General features: G+C 43.1%; 1 protein-coding gene across 1 annotated transcript; it reads right to left on the bottom strand.

The window, feature by feature from the left end:
• Window positions 1-6,538: 6,538 nt before the first annotated feature.
• On the bottom strand, window positions 6,539-12,294 carry PIP (prolactin-induced protein). Its single transcript, XM_006861275.1, has 4 exons — window positions 12,209-12,294; window positions 10,319-10,427; window positions 6,954-7,071; window positions 6,539-6,666 (listed from the first exon to the last, which is right to left on the bottom strand). Exons 1-4 carry the CDS (start codon window positions 12,292-12,294, stop codon window positions 6,539-6,541), a joined length of 441 nt encoding a protein of 146 aa, XP_006861337.1.
• Between the last annotated feature and the right edge of the window lie 13,641 nt (window positions 12,295-25,935).

The following is a 25,935-nucleotide window of genomic DNA, read 5'->3' as shown; positions in this document are numbered from 1 at the left end:
AAGGCCTTGTCACCGTGGCCATTCCCCTATACCACCACAGTCTTTTGTTAAGTAGTAATCTCTCTGGAGTCCTGGTGTGGCGCTGTGGGTTAATGGGCCAGACTGCAAAGTCATTAAGCTCATCAGCTGTTCCTCGTAAACCCTATACAGGGTGGCTATGGGTCAGAATCGACTCGATGGCACTTCACAACTATATCTCTCTGAGATCCTGGGGACCTGAGTCCAAGCCCTGGCTGTCACTCATCCAGCAGGGATACTTTGGTAACAGTTGTGGTGTGCTGTATAATTGGTTCCCACTCATAACATGCTGGTGCAGGGCTTCTGAGGCTGTAAATCTTAATGGGAGCAGAAAGCCTCATTTTTTCTCCCATGAAGCGACTGGTAGATTTGAACTGCTGGCTTTGTGGTTAACACCAACTTGTAACCCACTACATTACCAGGGATTCTTACAGAGACCATTTAGAAAGAGGGATATTCAAGTCAATTCAATTAAATAAACATTGATGAAGCCCCGGTGCAATGAAAGTCCTAACAGTTGTTGTTGTTAGATACCATCGAGTTGGTTCTGACTCATTGTGATCGTAGGCACAACAGAATGAAACACTGCCTGGTCCTGTGCCAATCTCACAATCATTGCTACACCTGCGCCAATTAATGTTTCCACTGTGCCAATCCATCTCGTTGGGGTTTGCCTCCATTTCACTGACCCTCCACCTTACCAAGCATGATGCCCTTCTCCAGGCACTGGTCCCTCCTGATACTATGCCCAAAGGATGAAACATGAAGTCTGGCCATCCTGGCTTTTAAGGAGCATCCTGGTTGTAATTCTTCCAACACAGATTTGTTTATTTGTCTGGCAGTCCAGTTCTATTAATATTCTTCTCCAACACCAAAACTCAAATGCAATTCTTCTACGGTCTTCCTTATTCATTGTCCAACTTTCTCATGAATACGAGGTTATTGAAATACCATGGCTTGTGTCAGACGCACCTTGGTCTTCAAATTGACAGCTTCACTCTTCAACACTTTAAAGAGGGCTTGTGCAACAGATTTGCCTAATGCAAGATGTTTGATTTCTTGACTGGTGCTTCCTTGAGTATTAACTGCTGCTATTTTACGAATTGGGCTGCGAACCTTAAGGTCAGCGGTTCGAAACTACCAGCTGCTCCGCGGGAGAAAGATGAGGCTTTCTACTCCCGTAAAGATTTACACCCTCAGAAACCCTATACAGGGTCGCTATGGGTCGGAATCGACTCGATGGCACATAACAACAACAACAACAACAACATGAGCAAAACAAAGTCTTTGACAACTTCAATCTTTTTTCCATGGTAATGATTTATATTTCTTTATGTTGAGGTTCAAACCATAATGAAGACTGTAGTCTTTGATCTTCTCAAAGTTCTTTCCACTTTCAGAAAACAAGGTTGTATCATTTGCATATTGCAAGTTGTTAATGAGTCTTCCTCCAATCCTGATGCCATGTTTTTCTTCATATAATCCAGGCTCTCAAATTATTTGCTCTGCACACAGATTGAATAAGCATGGTGAAAGAATACAACCCTGGTGAACACTGCCTAATTTTAAACCATTCCACATACCCTTGTTCTGTTCCAACAACTTCCTCTTGTTAGATGTATAAGTTCCTCATGAACACAATTAAGTGTTTCAAAATACTCATTCTCTGCAATGTTTTTCAGAGTTGTCATGATCCACATAATCAAAAGCCTTTGTGTAGTCAATAAAGCACAGATAAACATCTTTCTGGTATTCTCTGCTTTCAGCTAAGATACATCTTATGTCAGCAATGATATGCCTTGTTCCATATCGTCCGCTTCTGAATCCAGCTTGAACCTCTGGAAGTTCTCTGTCACTGTGTGATTGCAGCCATTTTTGTATTATATTTAGTAAAACTTTCCACCCACGGGCTATCAATGATATTGTTGGATGATTTCCCCATTCTGTTGGACATCTGATGGATCTTGGCTGAAAGCAGAGAATCCCAGAAGGATGTTTACTTGTGCTTTATTGACTATGCAAAGGCTTTCGATAGTGTGAATCATGACACACTATGGACAACATCATGCAGAATAAGTATTCCGAAGCACATAACTATACCCATTAGGAATCTATACATGGACCAAGAGGCAGTTGTTCGAACAGAACATGGGAACACTGAATGGTTTAAAATTGGGGAGGGTGCGTGCAACAGGGTTGTATTCTTTCACCATACTTACTCAATCTGTATGCTGAGCAAACCATCTGAGAGGCTGGGTTATATGAGAAAAACATGACATCAGGATTGGAGGGAGACTCATTAACAACCTGAAGTATGCAGATGATACAGCTCTGCTTGCTGAAAGTGGAAGAGGACTTAAAATACCACTGATGAAGATCAAAGAGCACAGACTTTGGTATGGATTACTTCTCAGTGCAAAATCCTCACCACTGGGCTAATAAGCAATATCCATATAATTGGAGATCAACCATCAACACTCATGGAAGCGGCAGTCAGGAATTCAAACAATGTGTTGCATTAAGCAAATCTCTTGCACAAGACCTCTCTGTAAGTGTTCAAGAGCATAGATATTAGTTTGAGGACAAGGTGCGCCTGATCCAAGTCATAGTGTTTTCAATGGTCTCATATGCATGTGAAAGTTCACCAATGAATAAGGAAGACGAGAGGAATTGATGCATTTAAGATGTGGTATTGGAGAAGAACATTAAAGGCACCATGGACTGCCAGAAGAACAAGAATATGTGTGTTGGCAGAAAGACCACCAGAAAGCTCCTTATTAGCCAGAATGGCTAGACTTCATCTCTCATACTTCAGACATATTATCAGGGGAGGCCAATCCCTGGAGAAGACATGTTTGGTAAAGTGGAGGATCGGTGAAGAAGAGGGCACCATGACAACAGCAATGGGCTCAAGTGTAACTGTTGCAGACCGTGAAGGCCTGGTCAGAGGTTCGAGGCCCTATAGGCCCGAATGTAACAGATCTAGCCACCTGGGAGTTAATAACAAATTATTTTTAATAGTTAATAACAAATTATTTTTATTAGATGCAGACATGAAGCCCTTGATATACACAGATAAATGTAATATTTTCCTAAAAGTCAAGACTGTAAAATTCCAAACAGGCAAAGTTCTTCCCTCAGAGAATTCATTCAAGGTAAATTGGGTGGCTCCCTGGTCTGTTCCAAGGACAATAGGAATGCCCTCCCTAAAGTGTTTCCAGGTGCTGCCTATTCACCCAGGCGCCTCTTTTCCTGAAGAACCTGGGCTGGGCAGCCGACACAATGGGAATCCTCCCAATCCTCCCTTTCTCCCTCCATTTGAGGCTAGGTGCTAAAAGGTATGTTAATTAAGCTTGAGAAACCAAGTCGTAGTAGTGAGATTCAAACCTGAAAAGTATGATGTAAAGTTGCCTAAATGTCTGGAAAAGTAAGATCGACAGCTGTACCTTGTCTTAGCCCCTCCTAACTTTGTGTAAAGTACCTCCCCTAAATAAAAGGAAGGTGCAGAACGAATCCAGGTGCATTATGACTGGCAAGGCGTGCGTTACAGCATGCAGGGGGCACAGTCCAGCCTTGCAACCATACTGCCTGTTTAGCTAAGATGTTTACTATGCAGGATATTACAGCCTTTGTGACTGAGATGTTTGCAAAGCAGGATCTGCCTGATGCCAGTCCAGCATTCACTCTGGTTTCGGAGTGTCTCTTTGTCTCTCTCTTTGCGTCTCTGTGTCTCTTTTGCTTTCTCTGTCGCCGCTGGATCTCCCCTCCTCGTGAACCAAACACTTGTGAACAACACAACTATGTCGAGGCAAGTCCCCGGCATGTAACGATGACTGTGAGGTTAACACAGGATGGAGCAGTGCTTTGTTCTGTTGTGCAGAGGGTCGCTATGACTTGGACCAGAACTGCCAGCATCTAACAATAACACCAATTGTAGGATAAGCACTGGGCTGCTAACTGCCTGTAGGCAATTCAAACCCAACAACCACTCCCTGGAAGCCCTATACACGTGTGCTATGAGTTGGAATTGATTCAACGGCACTTAACAACAACAACAACAACAGCAATGAATAACATGTAATATTCTGACGATACAACCTTGAAAGACTCATTGATGAAGCTGTAAGACTGCAGTTTTCTCTATGGATTTCACCTCAACATAAAGAAAATGAAAATTCTCACAAGTGGATAGATAAATCACGATTCATGGTGAAGACATTAAAGGTGTCATGATTTTCATCCTACATGCAACACCCAGAGAAATAGCATAAGAAATTAACTAACATATTGCATTGGGCAAATCTCCTGTGAAATGTCTCTAATGTTTTCTAAAGCAAAGGATGTCACTTTGATGACTAGTGTGGGCATGACACAGGCCAGAAAGTTTCCAGTCATCTCATATGCAAGTGAAAGGTGGACAGGGACAAGTGAAGGCAGGGGAAGAATGGACACATTTGAATTGTGGTGTGGGCAAAGAATACGGAATAGACTATGTACTGGCAGAAGAACAAAGTGATCAATCTTGGAGGGAGTATAGCCAGACTGTCCCTTAGAAGCAAGGATGGTGAGACTCCCTTTTGCTTATTTTGGGCACATCATTAGGAAAGACCAGTTACTAGGTAGGAAAATCTGTTTGGTGATGCAGGAATTCAGCCCCAATGAGGGGAAACCCTCACTGAAATGGGTTGTCCCAGTGGCGGTGTAACAATGGGCTCAACCCCAGCAAGGATCCTAATGATCATACAGGACAAGCTGATGCTTTGTTTGGTTATACATAATGTCACCTTGAGTCACCACCATCTCAGAAGCAACTTACAACAACACCAACAAGCAAGGGAGACCAGGAACACAGTCCTACTGCCCCCAGCCCCCCGGAGCTGATACCATGCTGGGGAGTGAGTGACGGCTGGCAGATGAGGAAAAAATGATGTCATGCTCCCTTTCTGAAGCTCGGATACACTTTTCATCATCCAGCAGTCCCCTGGTTCGTGTAAATTTTAGATTAGATTCTAGAGTTACAGAAAAGGCTGATTCTGTCAATCTTTGGCAGTGATGGTTGCTTTGGTGGAGAGATGGATTCTTTGGAATTCCCTTTTCTGCCATTTTTCCATGATCTTACTCTCATGGATAGTTTTCTACATATCAATTATGTTTTGAAATAATACTTAGATATAATGGAGGTGGGGGTGGTTATGTGCCGTGGAGTCGGTTCTGACTCACAGTTATGCTGTACAGGGTTTCCGAGACTATAAATCTTTACGGGAGCAGAAAGCCTCATCTTTCTTCCGTGAAACAGCTGGTAGTTTCGAACTGCTGACCTTAAAGTTCACAGCCCAATTCATAACCACTGCGTTACCAGATGTTTTCTATTATATATGTGGTGGTGATATGCTATGGAGTCGGTTCCGACACCTAATGACCCCATATAGGGTTTCCGAGGCTGTACATCTGTATGGGACCAGAAAGCCTCATCTTTCTCCTGTGGAGCGACTGGTAGATTTGAACTGCTGACTGCCATTTAGCTCATAATCCACTACACTATCAGATATATACATGTCATTGTTGTTGTTAAGTACCGTGGAGTCAGTTCCGACTCATAGCGACCCTGCACAAGGTTTCCGAGGCTGTAAATCTTTACGGGAGCAGAACTGCCTCAACTTTCTCCCATGGAACTGCTGGTAGTTTCAAACTGCTGACCTTAAGGTTAGCAGCCCAATTCGTAACCACTACGCTACCAGATGTACCTATATATGTTTTTGTTAAGTGCCATGGAGTCAGTTCCAACTCATAGCAACCCTGTATAGGGTTTCCAAGGAGCAGCTTAATGTGCTGGACTACTAAGTTGGTTTGATACTCAAGGTTGGAGGTTCAAGCTCACTAGCCACTCCTCGGAAACCCTATACAGGGTAGCTATGTGTAGGAACCAACGCGACAGCACCTATCAACAGCAACATGTGTGTGTTGTGGCGCTGTAGGATAAGCGCTCAACCTCAAGGTCTGTTTGAATCATAAGATTGGAGGTTCAAATTCACCAGCTACTCCTTGGAAACCCTCTACAGGGTTGCTATGGGTCAGAACTGAATCATCGGCACATAACAACAACATATATATATCTAATCCTGGTGTGGCATTGTAGAATCAGCATCAAGTAGCGACTTGTATGTAGTTATTGTTACATGCTTTAAGTCAGATCTGACTCATAGCGCCCCTGCATAGAGTTTCCAAAGAGTGATTGGTGGGCTTGAACCACCGACCTTGAGGTTAGCAGTCCAGTGCTTATTCTATAGCGCCACATCAGGACACACTCCCTGTCCTCTCTCTCTCAATCAATACCTTATGCACTACACAATGACACCTGGTCTGCTCTTGGACCATCCTGACAACCGTTGTTAGGATTTTGCATGGAGAACACAGACAGAACACAAGGATGCTTGAAGAAGTTTATTTCACAGATCCTCCTCCTGCACCTCATGTGCTTAGGGGTACCCAATGGGCAGGGGGCACAGAGTCAAGCTTTCCCTTATTGTGTTATAAAAAGGGTAGCGGACGTGTAAAAACGGTTTGCTTTGATGGGCATTACTGCCCTATCTTCAGGGCAGATGTTTAGCTCTCGAACAACATCAACTATTGGTACGACTGTCACAGTGTCTGAAAGAGACATGAACACAGATCGTTTCTGGAAAGACTCCACCCCCCCAGCCTCTTGTCTTATACGGCTGCCAGTCACTGGGGTCCGTTTCCCCAAAGGTGTCTCCATGATTCCATCTTCTCATACTCTTGGAATCAGAGCGTGATCCCCACCCACACATCAGGGTTTCTCCTTCCCTCCTCCCCCTCCACTTCCCGTGGCTCCTGCATATCTGTGCAAGTGGGTCTTTGTGGCTGTCTCCCCGTCACTTGGAAGCCCCCCCCACCTTGGAAGACTCTGCACTTACAGTTGCTCACAATGTCCCAAAAGAAGGTCCTTGGATAATCGTTACACAGGCAGGCAGTGAATGTGTAACTGTGAGAAGGCCCTTCCAGGGGAATGCTGCTTCTGAGGTATGCTTTGATCTGGTGAAGAGAGGGTGCGGGGAGAACCCAGTGTTAACCTGGGGAGTGGGATTCCTGGGGAGGATAGAGCAGAAAGGAGGAGACAAAGGAGTAAGATGAAGAAGAGGTGGAGGGGAGGAGGAAGAGGAGGAAAAGGATGATGTAGAGGTCTTTAGAGGTGGAAAGAACCTGCTGTTTCTGTATCATCTCAGCAAGGAGATGAGAAGATGGAAATGAGTCCCTGGGCAGAAGATCTCATCCAGGGATGACCATCCATTCATCTGTCCATCTGGGGAGCAGCCTGCTTGAGTTGCCCAGCAGGAATGGACTCACACTGACTTTTGTTCTGAATGAGTGAGACCTGTTCACTTGAGTGCACAAGCAAAGACCTGTTGTCAGAACTGTGACCCAGTCCCAGGGGGCCTCTCTAACTACAACCTTTGGTGACAAATGTCATGTGTCTGAGATGCAACAATGATCTGCTCAACCAGGCTAATAAACTGGTGGGAAGTTGAATGGGGTTATTTTTCTTTTTAGCTTGAGAGTTCATTGTGACTGAAGATAGCAACCTGTCACCTGCAGACTTCCGGTGAGGTCTGGGAGCTTTGGTCTGGGGTCAGCACAGGTGTTTTATCCTGAGGTCCAAACACCGAGAGAGAATCGGCAAGAGTCAGTGAGCTCGGACAAAAATTTTCATCTTTACTTCACTTATCTCTCTTGATTGAGAATTTCTTCCATCAGGACTGTCAGCAACAAACCACAGTAGCTGTGGCAGCCTGTGGGATGTCCCCAGGAGAAGAAGTTGATCTTCCATCACATCATAGATGCTGCCTGCCCTCACCACAACCTACAAGATGGGTAGTTATCAGAGCTAGTGGTACCCGGCGAGGCTGTCTACCTGAACTACCTGTCATGTGGAGTTCGCTCGGGGAACAGACCACTCAATCAAGAATTCAAGTAATCTCACAACTGGAATGCGATTCAAATGCTGTGCAGAATTTTGGTGTTTCTTGAGAGAGGCCAATTCTTGTCTTGTTTATCTTTTCACTACATTTGCAACAAACTGGTATGTCTTCATGAATCTTGAATTTCAACACACATACGAGGGGAGTTCAAAAGGTTTATGGGAAAATCCCATGATCTTTCCATCTCATTTGCCCACAACCATTTTGGAGCTCCCCCTCATATAATTCAAACAAATGAACAAAATTCACATGGGACATGCACGATGTGTTCTCTAAAATGAATTTAATGGACTTCCTCCAGGGAATCAACGCTGTCCTCCGCAGCTGTCTCCCTAAGGTGCACTTTAACTTACTTGTAGTTTCCTGCTCAGTAAATGCTTCTGTAGAAACTTCTGTAGAAACTCCTATATGTCCATCTACCACGTACTTATTTGTAAGACTTTGATCCCTGTTATTCAAGCTTGCAGTTTTCCTTTGTTTTTTAATAATGAAATTAAAATCAATTTTCTGATGAAGTTTTCATAGCCTTCATGAGTCCAGCAAGATGACCTTTGAGTGTTGCCATGGTGAGCTCTCAGAAACTTTTCCTCAGCTTAGAAGGATCTATGTGTTCAAATACACCATTTGAGCTATAATCTGTTTTAATTTTGTAACTGTAATCCTAAAACTTTACATTATCAAAAAGTCAGTATAAGACATGTTGTTAGGTGTGACTGTTCCATTCTCACTCATAGTGACCCTAACTAAGCACAGCAGAATAGAACACTGCCTGGTTCCCTGCCAGCCTCAGAATTGGTGCTTTAGCCTGTTGTTGAGGCCGGTGTGCATTTTGAGTGACTTCCAACCTGAGGGACTTAGCTTCTGGCTCTATATCAAACGATGTTCCACTGTTATTCATAAGAATTTCACCGGACCTTTTTTAAAGCAGTGACCACCACGCTGTCTTTCCTAGTCTGTTTAGTCTGGAAATTCTATTGAAGCCTGTCCACCAAGTGTTACCCTGTTGATACTTGAAATATCCGCGACATCGCTTCCAGCATCACAGCAGCACACAGGCCACAAACAGTACGACAAACGGACAGATGAGTCAGTTTATAATGAATAGGAAGCATTATAATGAATGGGGATGGCTGAGTGCCACCGAGTCATTCTGACTCATAGCGACCCTGTATAGGGTTTCCAAGGCTGTAAATCTTTACGGCAGTAGAAAGTCTCATCTTTCTCCCACTGAGGGGCAGGTAGTGACCTTGTGGTTAGCAGTCCAGCTTGTAATCCACTACACTCACTACCAGGGCCCCTTATTATAATGAGTGGTGGTGGTGGCCTGTCCAGTCGGTTCTGACTCATAGCGACCCTGTGCAGGGTTTCTGAGTAGCCACTGGTGAGCTTTGCTGTCCAGCTCAGTAACCTGAAGTGTCACAGCACTTTAACAAGATCCCCAGATGAACCTCAAGCAGGTTAACCTTTGGGAAACTGCATTTTAGATCAGAGTGTGGACCCGCCCCCATCCTCAGGCAACTGCAGACCTGGGTTGGGGGGGGGGGGGAAGGCCGGGAAGAGAAGGAGCAGAGGAGGGGCCAGACTCTGCATATCTCTGAGATTGCTTCTCCTGGCCACCTGCCTCACTCTGCTCAAAGGGAGCTCTGTGAGCCCCTTCCCACGCCCATCCCGAGTCCGTCTTGTTCAGGATCCTGGAGGGACTCTGGCCAGCTCACCACAGCTCTTGGCTCTTCCCCTCTTTGCTCTGCCTTTGCTAGTTCCAGCCCCTCGGACTCCTGGAGCGGTGCTGTAGGAACAGCACTGGACTTTGAATCACTAGTTTGAAAGTTCAAACACACCAGCTGCTCTTTGGAAACCTATAAAGGGTCGCTATAAGTCAGAACCAACCCAACGACACTTAACAACAATAACAGAACCTTGGTTCTGGTGTGGTGCTGTAGGATTAAGGCACCGGACCACAGGTTAGTGCTTCAAGCTCAGCAGCTGCAACTCAGGAACCCTATACAGAATCACTGTGGGTCAGAACCTACTTGACGGTACTTCACAACAAACAACAACAAAAATAAAGTGGGAGATTCAGTGATTCTGATGCGGAAGTCCCACCTTCCCCATGTCCACTGCTCCAGGCCTTTATTTACCACCATACTATTGCTGTAGGGTTACCACTGAAGGGCCATCTCAAAGGTGTCAGAGTAGAGCTGTGCCCCACAGAGTCTCCGGTGGCTGATTTTCAGAAGGAAAGCACCAGGCCTTTCTTCCACCCTTTCAGTAGTAGCTGTTTGCTCCACCTGGGCCACACTTACCACCATGCATTCTCTTATTTCCGTGTGAATTCTGAGCGTCACAGGCACCTCCTCACCGGCCTGTGCGGTAGACTGCATCTGCAGATCCATCGTCAACACTTTCCAGTTCCTAAGGAGAGAGGAGGGCACCACCGCGTGAGGGCGGAGAGGCAGGAAGGTGCAGGGGACACGGGTGGGATTGCACCCATGCTCAGTGTTAGAGCCCCCCGGGAATGTCTGTGAGTCCATTTGGTCATTTTGTGAATGGTTAGTTTTGTTTACTAAAGCAGGGAGGGCAGTTTTATTTAAAACTGAACATGATCTTTTCAAAAAAGGAAAACAAGAAAGAATGAAAGGACAAGGTGGCATGTGACTTCCTAGTAAAGCTGGGTGTTTGCTGGGGAGAGGGCTTGTGTCAAAGTTCTATCACCAGGGGAGTGATCACAGCAGCAAACAGTTCCCGGGGGGGACAGTGAAGAAGCGGCTTCGGTGGGCGTCCCTCTCTGGTGTCTGAGTGGGCCTAGGGATGCCTGTTTGTTTAGCACTGGAGCGGACTGGGTGATGCTGTAAGATAAGCACTGGACTGGCCGGTGGTTCCAACCTGCCAGCTGCTCCATGAGAGAAAGGTGCGGCTGTCTGTTACACTCTGTAAAACCCGATACAGAGTCACAATGAATCAGAACTGACTTGCTGACAGTTTTTTGTTTGTTTAGAGGAGATTTGGGCATGGCTGGGTTTGAAAAGTTTCTGGAAGATGCCCCCTCATTCTAAGTACCCACCACTCCATTAAAAGAGAACAGGTGAAGACAGAGACTGTGGTCAGGGGTGCCTCTTCTGTAGGAGGCCTGGGGTCCAGACAGGAGCATTCCTGTCTTGTTCCTGAAACTCCTGGAAGAGCCCCTGTCGGGTTCCTTCAGTCACAAGACTTCCTAGTCACATGTGCCGAGGGCATCACCTCCAAGGCCCCAGGAGATTCCACTTCTCCTGCCAGCTGCTCTGTGACAATGATTGGAGATCCGAGTGTCTTCAAATTCTTCCCTTTGGTGGCACAATGAAGGTCTCAGAGGATGACCAGCTGGGGAGACTGGGAGTTGAATGATGTCTTGGAGGAGAGGTTTTCACTGATAACCCCAAGAATGGCCAGAGCAATAGTTGAGTCACCCTCATTAGTGAAGCTTAACTGAGGCAAAACAGAGGGACTTGTACCTGAACTGCCTGAGACATCTGCCACCATCTCACCAAATGGTCAAAGTCCCACAGAGTTTTTTTCCAGGGGCACTGCCAGCATCCACCCAGAAACCCACACCTGAAACCTCGCTCCTGTAGATAAAACTCCTCCAGCTTCCTGACTGCCGCTGTTCCCCAGATCCTTGGCTCCAACTCCTTCCTCATTTTTCTGGCCTCAATGTCTGTGCCTCCTCTACACAACTGTCTTATGCCCCTGGGTCCCCACATGGTTGGGGCAAGTGGTCCTCAAACATATCTTCAGGCTTCAGGACAAGAGAGACATGGGTAAATACTGGTGGGCCCTAGTTCCCCCTGTGAGTCCCAACAGGGCTGCCATGGCTGGTGTTGGAACTCACTGATCTGCCAAACCCTGTCTTCTAGGAGGCAGTGTGAGAAGGGAGCGTTTACAGAGCAGAAATTTATACAAAGGAGCAGGTTCCAGACACAGAGCAGGGCTGTCTCAGGGCTACAGCCTGGATGCACACTGGGCCTCATTCCCACCAACAACCTAGAAGCCCCCGTGGAGATGTGGGGAGCATGATGGAGTCCTAAGAGGAGAGGGGTGACAATGGTCGCACAGAGTTTCTGGGACCAGAGCTCAGGAAGGTGGGATGGGTTCTGGTGGGTGTGCAGGCAGGTAGGTGCGCCCTGAGTGTTCTGTGAGGAGGGGAAGGAATGGCTCACGTGTCTTCCTGGGCGTTGTTGGTCATCAGCTGCAAGCAAAGGACGAGGAGCAGGCCAGCCCCGGACAGGAGCAGGTGAGCAGGCATGGCGAAGAGCGGAACGTGGCCTCAGACGAACAGGGCTGCTACGCCCAGCACACTCCTTATACGTACCGCGAGGAAGCAGGCAGGCTGCCAGCAGGCTCTGTTGCCAGTCACCCAGCCACCCGTCGCAGGTCACCACCATTCCTTTGGCTCCGGTTTGCTTTTCTGTGAAGAAAATCAGCATTCAGCTGGGTGGTAGAGTCTGGGAGAGGAGTTAGAAGGGCTTTCCTCATTTTTCCTTGTCAGAGGTCCTCAGGGACACCCCACACTCCCCTTACTTACAGAAGAGGATCCTTTCCCTTTTCTGAACAGGACTGTCCATCTGCAGACTCCTGAGAGCCCTGCTTTGTGGGAGAGGGCCTTTCCAGCAAGACCACACCTGCTCCATCCCTCAGGAAGTTCAAGAGATGATGATACAGGAATTTTCTGAGGAGCCAAGTAAGGAGGGCACCTTGTTGGCCACCAGCAATCAGGCCAGTGGGAGGACAGTGGAGGAGCTGGGTGGCCCTGCAGGATGGGGAAGAAGGTCCCAGAACTTTAGGGTGATGGGATTGTCTCTGTGACTGTTGAGTCCCACACATACACGCACACATACACTCAGACATGCACGCATACACACTCATGCATACACACGACACACATGCACACGCAACACACTTGTACACATTCTCACATACACTGACAAACATGCATTCACACACACTCATGTGCACTCACGCATGGACACAAAACACAACCACATATGTGCATAACACATACACATACTCCCCACAAAAAAATTCCCCACACTCACACACATGCTAGCATGCTAACAATATATTCCCAAACACACACACAACATACTTATACACATACACTCACAGACATGCACTCACATATACACACAACATATGTTCACACACATGCACACTCACACATTCTACCACAAACTAGTTTCCCACTCACACATACATGCTGAGAGAAATATTCACACAACACACTTGCACCTACAGACACTCACCAAACATACACACCATTCATTCCACAGTTCTCCCCACTCACACACTTGCACATGCACAATACACAGACACATGCACACTTCTAAGCATGCACATAAACCCAGAAGTTCACACATGCACACTCACACAAACATGAATGCACAGTACACACTCAAACACATACACCCATGCACACAAAATATACACACTCCTCATGCGCATACACTCCTGTACTTACACACACAAGCATAGCACACACACTAACACCTGCACACACTTGAGCATGCATATGCACTCTCAAATTCACACATACATATTCACACATGCATACATGCACACTATAGAATCACACCTACATGTACGCACGTGTACACATACACACACTCATCCTCCAATGCATTCACATAAGCTACTCTCCACACAGTCACACACATGTGCACACACACTTACACACAACCCGCCCCACATGCACACTCATACAATGTATACCACCCACACATGTGCATTAACACATAATTCGCTCTCACAAACTCACATCCACACACACACTCACACTCCTATGCACGTACACAATACACTCTCACTTAATAACACACTCCCACACATATACTCATATTGATGCATGCACACATGGTCATGCCCACACACATACACACACACTCACACTCTCACATAACAACACACTCCAACACATGCTCCCACACATATACTCATATTGCTGCACACACATAGTCATACACACACACACACTCATCCTTTCACACAACACACACACATGCTCCCACACATGTTCTTTCACACATACACTCATACAATAACATTCACATACTCACACTTGTATACACACACATATATACACTGACATATGTCCATCCATACACATACTCACACACACTCACATAACTCTCACACACACATTCACATGCAAACACTGCACTTACAGACTGATCAAACCAAGATGGAGCAATAGAGACTGAACTGACTCCCTGTCCTTCCTGTTAGACAACTAAAAATTGGACATTTAAAATATTTTGTTTCCTAGCTCAGCTCCACTGTGGTCAAAGTCCGTACTCCATATGATTTAGATGCTCTGGCATTTGTAGAGACTGACTCCATAGCCCAGCATTCAGATTCCTCTGGTAAACGATCCATTTGCACATCTGTAGAATGTTCATTCTGTGTTTACCCCGCAGATGCTCCATAGATGAAATCGGGCCACATTTGTTGTTCATGTTTTTTCTTGTGTCTTTCTGAGAGAGGGGTGCTAAAACTGCCCGCTATGATTTTGGATTTGTCTATTTCTCCCTTTAGTATTAATTGATTAATTAATCTGGTTATTGTCTATTTGTTCTTGTAGTGTTTTTCTAAATATTTGTAAAGACTTTTTCTTCATTCTTGCTTTCCTCAATCTTTCTGTCAATCTATTGAAGGCAACTAAATATTGATTTTTTGAATTCTTTCTCAAGTAGTTCCATTACCTTTTCTTCTTCAGAAAAAATTTCTGACTCTGCATCTTGGTCATTTATTTGCAGCCCTCTCTCTTGTTTGTTCGTGTGAGTTAAAATGTTTTGTTGTCCATTAGGCATTGGGTGGTGTTATATTTGTATTTAACTGATAAGTGTACGTTGACCTCTCACCACTGTCTCCTGGTGAGTGTGATTAGAGAGTGGAATGTGTGCATGGTGTTCTGTTCATTGGTTGACTAGTGTTGGCTGATGTCTATTGTGTATATTACAAATTTAGGCTTGCATTTTTTCTTCAGTTCTTTCAGGTTGAGAAATACTGAATGTGTTCTTCCCTTTTGGTTTTCTAACTCTGTTGCTGTTGTTGTTAGGTGCTATTGAGTCGGTACCGACTCATAGCAACCCTATGCAATTCTACTTTGAGGAGACAACTCTTTCCCCATTGCATTTTGTGTGCCATCCAATCTGAGGGGCTCATTTTACAGCAGAATATTGAATGATGCAACAAAAGAAGATGGAAGGAATATACAGAGTCACTGTACCAAAAATAAATGGACAATTTTCAACCATTTCAAGAGGTAGCATATGACCAAGAGTCAATGGTATTGAAGGAAGAAGATCTAAGTTCACTGAAGGCACTGACAAAGAACAAGGCTCCAGGAATTGATGGAATACAAATAAAAATCTTCAACAAACTGATGCAGCCCTGGAGGAATTCACTCATGTATGCCAAGAAATCTAGAAGAAAACTACATGGCCAATTGACTGGAAAAGATCCATATTTGTGCCCATTCCAAAGAGAAGTGACCCAACAGAATGTGGAAATCATTGGACAATATCATTAATATCTCATGCAAGTAAAATTTTGCTAAGGATAAAACAAAAATGGCTGCAACCATACACTGAGAGAGAACTTCCAGACGTTCAAGCTGGATTCAGAAGAGGACTGAAGGATTTCATTACTGATATCAGATGGATCTTTGCTGAAAGCAGAGAATACCAGGAAGAAGATTACCTGTATGACTACACAAGGCTTTCGATTGTGTGGATCATTATAAACTATGGACAACATTGTGGAAAATGAGTATTCTGGAGCACTTAATTGGGCTTATGAGGAACCTGTATATAGACCAAGAGGCAATTGTTAGAACAGAATACGGGAACACTGAATGGTTTAAAATTAAGAAAGGTGTGAGATAAGGTTGTATTCTTTCACCATACTTATTCAACCTGTATGCTGAGCAAATAATCCAAGAAGCTGGGTTATATGAAGAAAAACATGGATTGGAGGAAATCTCATTAACAACCTGCGATATGCAGATGATACAACCTTGTTGTTGAAAGTGAAGAGGACTTAAAATACTTACTGATGAAGATCAAAGAGCACAGCCTTCAGTATGGGTTGCATCTCGATGTAAAGAAAACAAAAATCCTCACCACTGGACCGATAAACAACATTCTAATCAGTGGAGAAGATTGAAGTTGTCAAGGACTTCATTCTTTTTGGATCAACCATCAACACTCATAGAAGCTGCAGTCAATAAATCAAACCATGTATTATTGCCTAATTTGTCTGATATTAATATCACCATTTACACCATGTAATATTCTTTCAGTTACTGTCTGTCTGATATATATTTTTTAGCATTTTAATGTACATGTTTCTGTATACTTACACAAAAATTTACCTCTAGATACGTCTGTTGTGCCATATAAAATTTAAGATGCGTTTAGAGTTAAACTACATGACAACAGCAGCTCAAAAGGTGGAGGGTAATCGCTAAATGGATTTTAAATGTTCCAACTTCTTTCATTGTCTAAGAAATGTTTATACTGCTGACAGACTGCTTATATCAAGAACAGATGTTAGATTCTCTAAGGTAAACACCATCAGAGTAGTCAAACTATAAAAACAAGATACACAGGAGAAAAACAGACTAACAAAACATGTTTGATTAAACCAAAATAAGGCAAGAAAGAGAGGAAAAAGAATAACAAATAGAAAAAAAAGTGAGAGGATAAATTTAGCCCTAAATTTATCAGTGATTACATTATAAGAAGAATCTGTCCTTGGAGAAGGACATCATGATTGGAAAAGTAGAGGGTCATAGAAAAAGAGGAAGACCCTTTGTGAGACAGATTGATTCAGTGGTTGTAACAACGAGCTCAAAAGTAGCAACAGTTGTGAGGATGGCCCAGGACCAGAGAGTATTTTCTTCTACTGGACATACACTTACTATGAGTAGGCACCTAAGTGGACTCCTTATGTGGTGCTGCAGGATAATTCACTAGATTGCAAGGTCAGTTTGAACTGTAAGGTCAGTGGTTCAAGCCCACCACTTGATCCTCAGAAACCCTATATAGGGTCACTGTGAGTCAGAATTGACTCTGTGATACTTATCAACAGCAATAGTAACATGGAAATATATATGAACAAACATTCCTGGGAGGGAATACCATACACTCATATATGAATATATCCATCTTGATACTACCTGGTCCCAGAGATGAATGCATCCCTCGAAGCTGTGAGTAAACCCAGGGGCTGTTTAACTTCAAGATTTCACACTTCACTGACTGTGATATGGGTGCTTCAAGACACTCTCCTAGAGCTACTTGAGAGAAGAATGTGAAGTGTCCCTCTTTGCTAGAGAAATTTAGACTGTCATGTGTGTTTCAGGTAGAGAAATTTAGACTGCCATGTGTTGCTCATGTGTGTTTCAGTTCAGGATGGTTGTAAGTCTTCCTGCTCTGTCCTAGAAAAACAATAGCTCCTGTTCAGATGGCGTTCCTGTTGGGTTTGTGATGCAAGAGGCGGAAGGAATTGACACTACCCAGTGTTGGCCCTAGCCAATGAGTTCCATTTGTGACAAGCTGACACTGTCCCCGTCTGGGTCACTAGATGTGCACATATCCTTTGGCAATATTCACATTTCTCTAGAACGATTGTATTTCCAGATACGGGACTTCAAAGTCAAAGTTACTATGCCATTGATGTTAAGTGCTATTGAGTTGTTTCTGACTCATAATGACCCTTAGGTGAGTTCCAAGGGAGGGACTGGAGGGTTTAAACAGTTGATCTTGTGGTTAGCAACCCAACACTTACTATAGATACTTTTATATAACCAGTTTCAATCAACTTGCCAGTGGGGATTTTATTGTATTTGGAATTTTATTTTATTTTATTTTATTTGAAAACTCTTTCTTATTACAATGAGGTAGACAGAGGTACCTGCATCATGGAAGGAGGAAATGTCGGCATTGTGTTCGCCATGGGATGTGAACTAGGAGAATTCCTTGGTAGTGAGAATCTTAACTGTGTTCCATTGTCCAAATAGACAGGTATGAATAAGTATGTATTCATACTGTTTTCTGTATATTTATGCATTAATATAAATAAGTCTATGCATCCTAATATGGCGCTATAGGATAAGCACTTGACTACACAGTTTGAACCCTAAACAGGGTCACTATGAGTGGGAACGGACTCAACAGGACTTGACAACAACAACAAATAAGTATATAGGAAAGATAAGCATAAGTATACATTCATACTGGTTCATATATCTTTATCTGTAATTATAAGTATATAGTAAAGACACATATAAATAGTACATGTTCATATATATGTGGAGTCCTGGTGTGGTGCTGTAGGAATAGGACTGGCTGGTTAACCACAGGCTGGCAGTTCAAACCTATCAGCCACGCCTCACAAAACATCCACAGAGTTGTTATGAGTTAGAATCGACTTGATGGCACTCAACACCACCACCAACAATGTAAATAAGTACATACTAAAAGGCACTGTGGGTTAATGCACTGGACTGCAAAGTTGGTTTGAGCTGCTGCTCCTCAGAAACCATATACAGGGTCGTTATAGTTTGGAACTGATTCAACAGCACTTAACAACAAGTGACAACAAAGACAAGTATGAATAAATATACATTGTTGTTGTTGTTGTTGTTAAGTGCCGTCGAGTCGGACCCGACCCATAACGACCCTGTACAGGGTTTTCCCAGGCTGTAAATCTTTACGGGAGCAGAATGCTTCATCTTTCTACCGCGGAGCGGCTGGTAGTTTCGAACTGCTGGCCTTAAGCTTCACAGCCCGATTCGTAACCACTACACTACCAGAGGTATTCTGGTGTGGTGTTGTGGGATAAGCACTCTACCACAAGGTCAGTTTGAATGAAAAAGTCGGAGCTTTAAAACTCATCAGCCTCTCCTTGGTAGCTATGGGTCAGAAATGATTTGACAGCACTTAACAACAACAACAACAACAACAATGTATCTAAGCCAGTGTTATTGTTGTTAACTGCCATAGAGCTGCTGGTGAGTTTGAACCGTCAACTTTGTGATGCAAGAATTGTCAACCTAGTGATTCAAACTGACCTTTTGGTCTTATCCTACAGTGCCACACCAGGGCTTTGTATGTATGTGTGTGTGTATATATACATACATATATATTTTAACCCACTAACCTTAAGTATAGCAGGCCAGTGTTTCTCCTACAATGCCACACTAGGACTGACAATCACATGGTTTACTATGCCAAGAATGATAAATTGAAGAACTGAGTTGCATTCAATAAGAATATTTCAAGATCTATGTGCAAGTGTAATGCTGATGTGCTAGGATAATATTCATACATCTACAAGGAAGACCAGTTAACACCACTATTATTCAACTACATGCATCAACTGCTAAAGCCAGTTAGGATAAAAATTGAAGAATTCTACCAATTTCTTCAGTCTGAAATTGACCAAACATGCAATCAAGATGTATTGATGATTATTGGTGATTGGAATACAAAGGTTAGAACCAAAGAAGAAGGATCAGTAGTTGGAAAATAAATATACCCTTGGTGATAGAAATGATGCTGGAGATGGCCTCGTAGAATTTTGCAAGACCAATGACTTCTTCATTGTAAATACCTTTTTCAAATAACATGAAAGATGATTATACGCATGGACCTCACCAAATGAAATACATAAAAATAAAATTGACTACATCTATGGAAAGAGACGGTGGAAAAGCTCTATATAAGCAGTCAAAACAAGGCCACGGGCAGACTGTGAAATACACCATCAATTGTTCATATGCAAGTTCACTAGTGAAAATTAAAATAAGTCCATGACAGCCAAAATATGACCTTGAACATATCCCGCCTGAATTTCGAGGCTATCTCACGAACAAATTTGATGCTTTAGACACTAAGGACTGAAGACAAAAAGAATTGTAGGATGATATCAAGAACATCATAGTAAGAGAAAATAAAAGGTCATTAAAAAGTCAAGAAAGAAAGAAAAGACCAAAGTGGATGTCAGAAGATACTCTGAAAATTGCTCTCTAGCATAGAGATGCTGGAGCAAATGGGATGAATAAGGAAGTAAAAAGGTTGAACAGAAAATAGCAAAGGGAAGTCCAAGCCAATTTTAAAGAAATGTGAAAAGACCTGGAGTTAGAAAACCAAAAGCGAAGAACATGCTTAGTGTTTCTCAAGCTGAAAGAATTGAAGAAAATATTCAAACCACAACTTGAAATACTGAAGGATTGTATGGGCAAAATATTGAAGGATGCAGAAAGCATCAAAATAAGATGGAAGGTATGCACAGATCACTGTACCAAAAATAATTTATAGAAGTCCAACCATTTCAAAAGGTAGCATATGACCAAGAACAGATAATACTGAAGGTGCACTGAAAGTATTGGAGAAAAACAAGACTACAGAAACTGACAGAATACAAACTGAAATATTTCAAAAACTTGATAAAACACTGGAGCTGCTCACTCATCTATGCCAAAAAAATTTGGAAGACAGTTACCTAGTCAAACTATTGGAAGAGATCCATACTTGTGTTCATTCTGTTGAGAGGTGACTCAACAGAATGAAAAAAATCAACAATATTATTAAATTACGTGCAAGCAAAATGTTACTGAAAGATTCAAAAGTCATTGCAACAATACATCAACAGAGAACTGACAGAAATTCAAACTGGATTCAGAAGAGGACATGGAATGAGGGATATCATTGCTGGCTAAATGCAACAACACAAGAAAGATGCGTACCTGTGCTTTATTGATTATGCAAATACTTTTGACTGTGTGGCTTATGACAAGCTATGGACAACATTGTAGAGAATGAGTATTCTGGAATACTTAATTGTGTTCATGAGGAACCTGTACATAGACCAAGAGGCAACCATTGGAACAGAATAAGGGGACACTGAATGGTCCATTTCAATTACTAGCGATTGGAATACAAATGTTAGATAGGAAGAAGGAGGATCAATAGTTGGAAAAAATGGCTTTGGTGATAGAAATGATGTCAAGAGATTTCATCACATTGCTCAGAACAGCATGGAATTTAAAACATATGAGTTGTTTATTTTTGGAATTTTCCATTTAATATTTTTTAAAAGTGTGGTTGACCACACTAAAAACAGTGGAATCACAGATAAGGAGAAACTAATATTGACTTACTCTGTGGGCAGCAATAGGATTCCTAGTGTGGCGCCGTGGAATAATGAATGCACTGGACTGCAAGGTTGGTTTGAACCGCAAGGTCGGAGGTTCAAGCTCACCACTATGAGTCAGAACTGACTTGATGGCACTTAAAAACAACAACAAATGGGCAAAATATTGAATGACATGGAAACATCAAAAGAAGATTAAAGAAATACACAGAGTCACTGAACCAAACTAAAATAATTGGCTGATGTTCAAACATTTCAGGAGGTAATCTGTGATCAAGAACTGATGGTATTGATGGAACAAGGCCAAGCTGCACTGAGGGCAGTGGTTAAAAACAAGGCTCCAGGAACTGATGGAATACCACTCGAGAGACATTTCAATAAGGAGCTCTGGTAGCGTAGTGGTTACGAATCGGGCTGCGAACCTTAAGGTCAGCGGTTCGAAACTACCAGCCGCTCCGCGGGAGAAAGATGAGGCTTTCTACTCCCGTAAAGATTTACACCCTCGGAAACCCTGTACAGGGTCGCTATGGGTCGGAACCGACTCGACGGCACTTAACAACAACAACAACAACGTGCAATGCTGGAAGTACTCACTTGGGTATGCCAAGAAATTTAGAAGATAGCTACCTGATCAACCTATTGGAAGAGACTCATATTTGGGTCAATTTCAAAGAACTGTGTTCTAAGAATATGGTAAAATTATCAAACAATGTCATCAACATCACGAGAAGTAAAGTGTTGCTGAAGATAATTAAAAACAGTTGCACCAGTACATCGATAGGGAACTGTCAGAAATTCAAGTCAAATTCAGAATAGGGGACACTGGCATGAGGGATATCCTTACTGGTGTCAGTTGGATGTTGGTTGACAACAGAGAACATCAAATACCAGACAGGTGTTTACCTGTGTTTTATTGACTATGCTAAATTGTCCAACTATGTTCAAGAATTTCCATTCTTCACAATGTTACCTATAGTTTGTTACCATGACAAACTATAGGTAACATTGTGAAAAATGGGACTGTCAGAAGATTTAATTGTTCTCAGGTGGAACCTCTTCATAGACCAAGGGGTGGTCATTCAAATAGAATAAGGGGATAGAGTAGTTTGAAATCAGGAAAGGTGTGTATATGGGTTGTACCCTGCCACCGTTCTTATTCAATCTGCATTTTGAGCAAATAATCAGAGACACTCAGGACTATGAAGAAACGTGTGGCATCAGGATTGGAAGTAGACTCATTAATAACCTGAAACATGCAGATGACAGAACCTTTCTTGTTAAAAATGAAGATGATTTGAAGCACATACTGATTGATGAAGATGAAAGAACACAGTCTTTACTATACATCACTCTTCAACACAAAGAACCCCAAATCCTCACAAATGGACCAAAAAGCAACATCATGATAAATAGAACAAAATATTGAAGTTGTCAAGGATTTCATTATACTTGGATCCACAATCAATTCCCATGGAAGCAGCAGTCTAGAATCCAAATAACATTGGGCAAGTACCAACTGGGGGTGGTAGGCAGTCTAAGGTAAAACTACTGATCTCTTCTTGTCTAAAGCCAAGAAGAGTGAAGAAATCAAAGATGCACAGAAACAATTAGTCCAAAGGACCAATGGACCATGAGAGCCTCTGTCTCCTGACCCTGAGACCAGCACATTGAGATGGTGCCCAGCTCCCACTACTGATTGCTATGATGGTGAGTGATCACAATGGACAGTCTGGATCGAGAGGGAGAAAATGTGGAACAAAACTCAAAATCATAAGAGACCAAGCTTTCTGGTCTGATAGAAACTGGTGGAACTCGTGTGACCATGGCCCTTGTCAATGGGCTTTAGGGCATTTCTAAATGCACGTGGTCTCCTGGTCAAGAAATGGCAGGACATTCTAGAACTGTCCTAGCAACGGCTGATAAAGGAACTCAGTTAGTACTCTTGTCACCCTCAAGTCTCCTGCCTCCCTGGGAATTACATGTTCAGAGGTGGTTCCCAGTAAATTATTTGTGCTAATAGAACTGACACACAAATGTGTACCTCTCTTTTCTCAAGTTTCTCTTTCTTCATGAGGATGTACTTACTTCTTAAGTTAAACTGTGGTAATCAAACTAAGGCTGTGAGATTTTAGTGGGTGGAACATGGGTACCCTCTTTTCTTCTTTGAGTGGGATCTGAGTAGGATTTGTACACCTGGTTTAATTTTTGTAGTGATCAAAATTTCAAGAGGATCCTGAAGACCTTCCAGTTGTGGATAATTCAGGATGATGACCATTCCACCTGAAACTGACTCAGAGAAGAGTTAGTCTTTGAGAAGCTGATAGCAGCGCTTCATACCATCTCAAAGGGCTTCCTTCATTTTGTCATTCCTGAGGATGATGATGAAAGGATTCAGGAGAGGAGTCACTACAAAAAAATCAGCAAGGAAATGATCTTGTTGTACTCAGCTGCCTGCATTTGCTTGGGTTTCACATAAGAAGCAGCAGCTAAAGCCAATGACAACAAAGCTAAAGTGGGACGTGCAGGTGGAGAAGGTTTTCCTCTAGCCAGAGGCTGAGGGGATCTTGAGGATGGTGGAGATGATGTAGGTGTAGGAGATGATTGAAGGGATCAAAGAGCCAACAATGATGAAAACAACCATTAAGAAGAGGATGAACTCTGAACAGAGTGTTGTCACAGGACAGTTTCAATAGCTGCCCTCTGTCACAATAAAAATGGTCTAATACATTGAATTTGCAGAATGTAAGCTGAAAGGTAGCATAGACAGGCCAGATTTCAGAAAGGAACCCAAATGCCCATGACATCATCACCAATCACGTACAGGTGCGACTGTTCATGATGTTGCTGTATCTCAAAGGATTACAGATGGCCACATAATGATCCACAGCCATCACTGCCAGTAGTGAAAAGTCTGCAGTCCCCAGAGCAAGGTACAAGAAGAGCTGAGTGACACAGGTAGCCTGTGATAGTCTCTGCATCCCAGGGAGCAACAACGCCCAGAGCATCACAGGGACAACGATGCTTGTGATGAGAATCTCCAGGACAGAGAGGTGGACAAGGAAGAAGTACATGGGAGATTGAAGACGTTTATCAACACAGACAATCGTGATGATGAGTGAGTTTCCCATAATGATTCTCCATCATCAGTCCTTGTTCTGTTCCTATGATCTAGAGATCAGAGAGAAGTAGCATTGTTTCACATGGTCCTGATCATCAGCAAGAGGAAAAAAGACCAGTTAGAGTGAAGAACTATTTTAAACCTTAAGATCAGGTGAAATAGCCCTACTACCATGGACACACCAGTACCTGTTCCTACCAAGGTTACTCTACCTCATGTCAGAGTGGAACTGTCTTCCATACGGTTGTCAATGGCTACCTTTTAGGAAGTAGATCACTGGATCTTTCCTTCAAGGCTCCTTGGGTAGACCATAACATCCAAATTTCTGGTTAGCAATTGAACACATTAACTATTTGTACCATCAATGACTTCCATCATGTTGTCTGGGATAAATGTTAAGCCATCTCTAGTCTATGCATAAGTGAGCGCCTGGGATGGGCAAACAAAGTTTCCTGTCTGTTAGTATGAGGAACACCTTCCAGTCTTCCCCTAGTGGATGCACTTTCTCACAGTTGCAGGGGCTAAGACTTTAAACATGCCAGCTTTGAAGCTGAATTAATCAGGCCACTCTGGTCCTATGATGGTCCTACTTTCTCTAAGATAGACCACATCTAGTTCATCTTATCACCAGATGACATAATGATCTTCAAATGCCTTTATGTTGATGAAGCTCATAGGATAGAACATCTTACACTTCTCAGACCCAACCTGAGACGAGCATAAAAAAGTAAGGGGTCCAAGACTAACACCTCTATGTTCTCCAAATTTTAAAACACCTATGTTACAGGGAAAGGAACTCTGGTTACGAATCGGGCTGCTAACCTCAAGGTCAGCAGTTCGAAACTACCAGCTGTTCTGCAGGAGAAAGATGAAGGTTTCTGCTCCCGTAAAGATTTACAGCCTCAGAAACCCTGTACAGGGTTGCTATGAGTCAGAACTGACTCCATGGCACATAACAACAACAACAAATGAAGAAGACTGAAGTCCCATAATGACAGTGTCTTCCCTTTTGTGGGTAGGAGATTGGGAAGGGCCCTCTAAAGATGTCACCCTTGACTGAGGTCTTCTTCATAGCTCTTATTATTTTCTGGTATTCCTCCATGTGACAATAAACAATTGTACCCATGGACAAACCAGTACGAATCCCTCTCCTTTGGTGCTTATCTTCAAGGAAGCGGTGGATGGAGGCTAAACCAGAGGTATAACTATGGAAAATAGCACCAATGACAACCACAGAGGTTGCATCCCTGTTCATACATGTGACACTCATCTTTGAGATAACTTTGTAATAATATCTGTTCACAAATACAAGTGGATTCAGTGCTTTTCTGATCTAGCACACTTTGACAATGCATGAAAATGACAACTACACCTTCATGCTGAAAACTGGTCTGTGATGTGCTCCGTCGTTTTTCTGGACTTCTTTTGTTCCTACTCTCAGCAGAGCAAGATCACACAGTCTGCCTTGACCCATGGAGGCTCTCAAATATTAAAGTACCTGTTTTAACTTGCTGAGTGATTTCTCATAGCTAGTGATAGAACTGATGGTTCATAGAAACTGCTCACGGAATGGTTCCCAACTTCAAGTGATGTCCGGACACATGCCATATC

This window comes from Chrysochloris asiatica, unplaced genomic scaffold (assembly GCF_000296735.1).
Source record: "Chrysochloris asiatica unplaced genomic scaffold, ChrAsi1.0 scaffold00041, whole genome shotgun sequence".
NCBI lineage: Eukaryota > Metazoa > Chordata > Mammalia > Afrosoricida > Chrysochloridae > Chrysochloris > Chrysochloris asiatica.
The sequence above is the reverse complement of the archived record's forward strand: the minus strand, read 5'-3'. Positions and strand labels throughout refer to the sequence as shown.

Coding starts and splice junctions, on each gene's coding strand:
- PIP (XM_006861275.1), bottom strand. CDS start 12,294: ATGCCTGCTCACCTGCTCCTGTCCGGGGCTGGCCTGCTCCTCGTCCTT. Junction 7,072..10,318: donor AAATAAGAGAATGCATGGTG/GTAAGTGTGGCC, acceptor TCTCTTCACCAG/ATCAAAGCATACCTCAGAAG. Junction 6,667..6,953: donor TTGGGACATTGTGAGCAACT/GTAAGTGCAGAG, acceptor TGTCTCTTTCAG/ACACTGTGACAGTCGTACCA.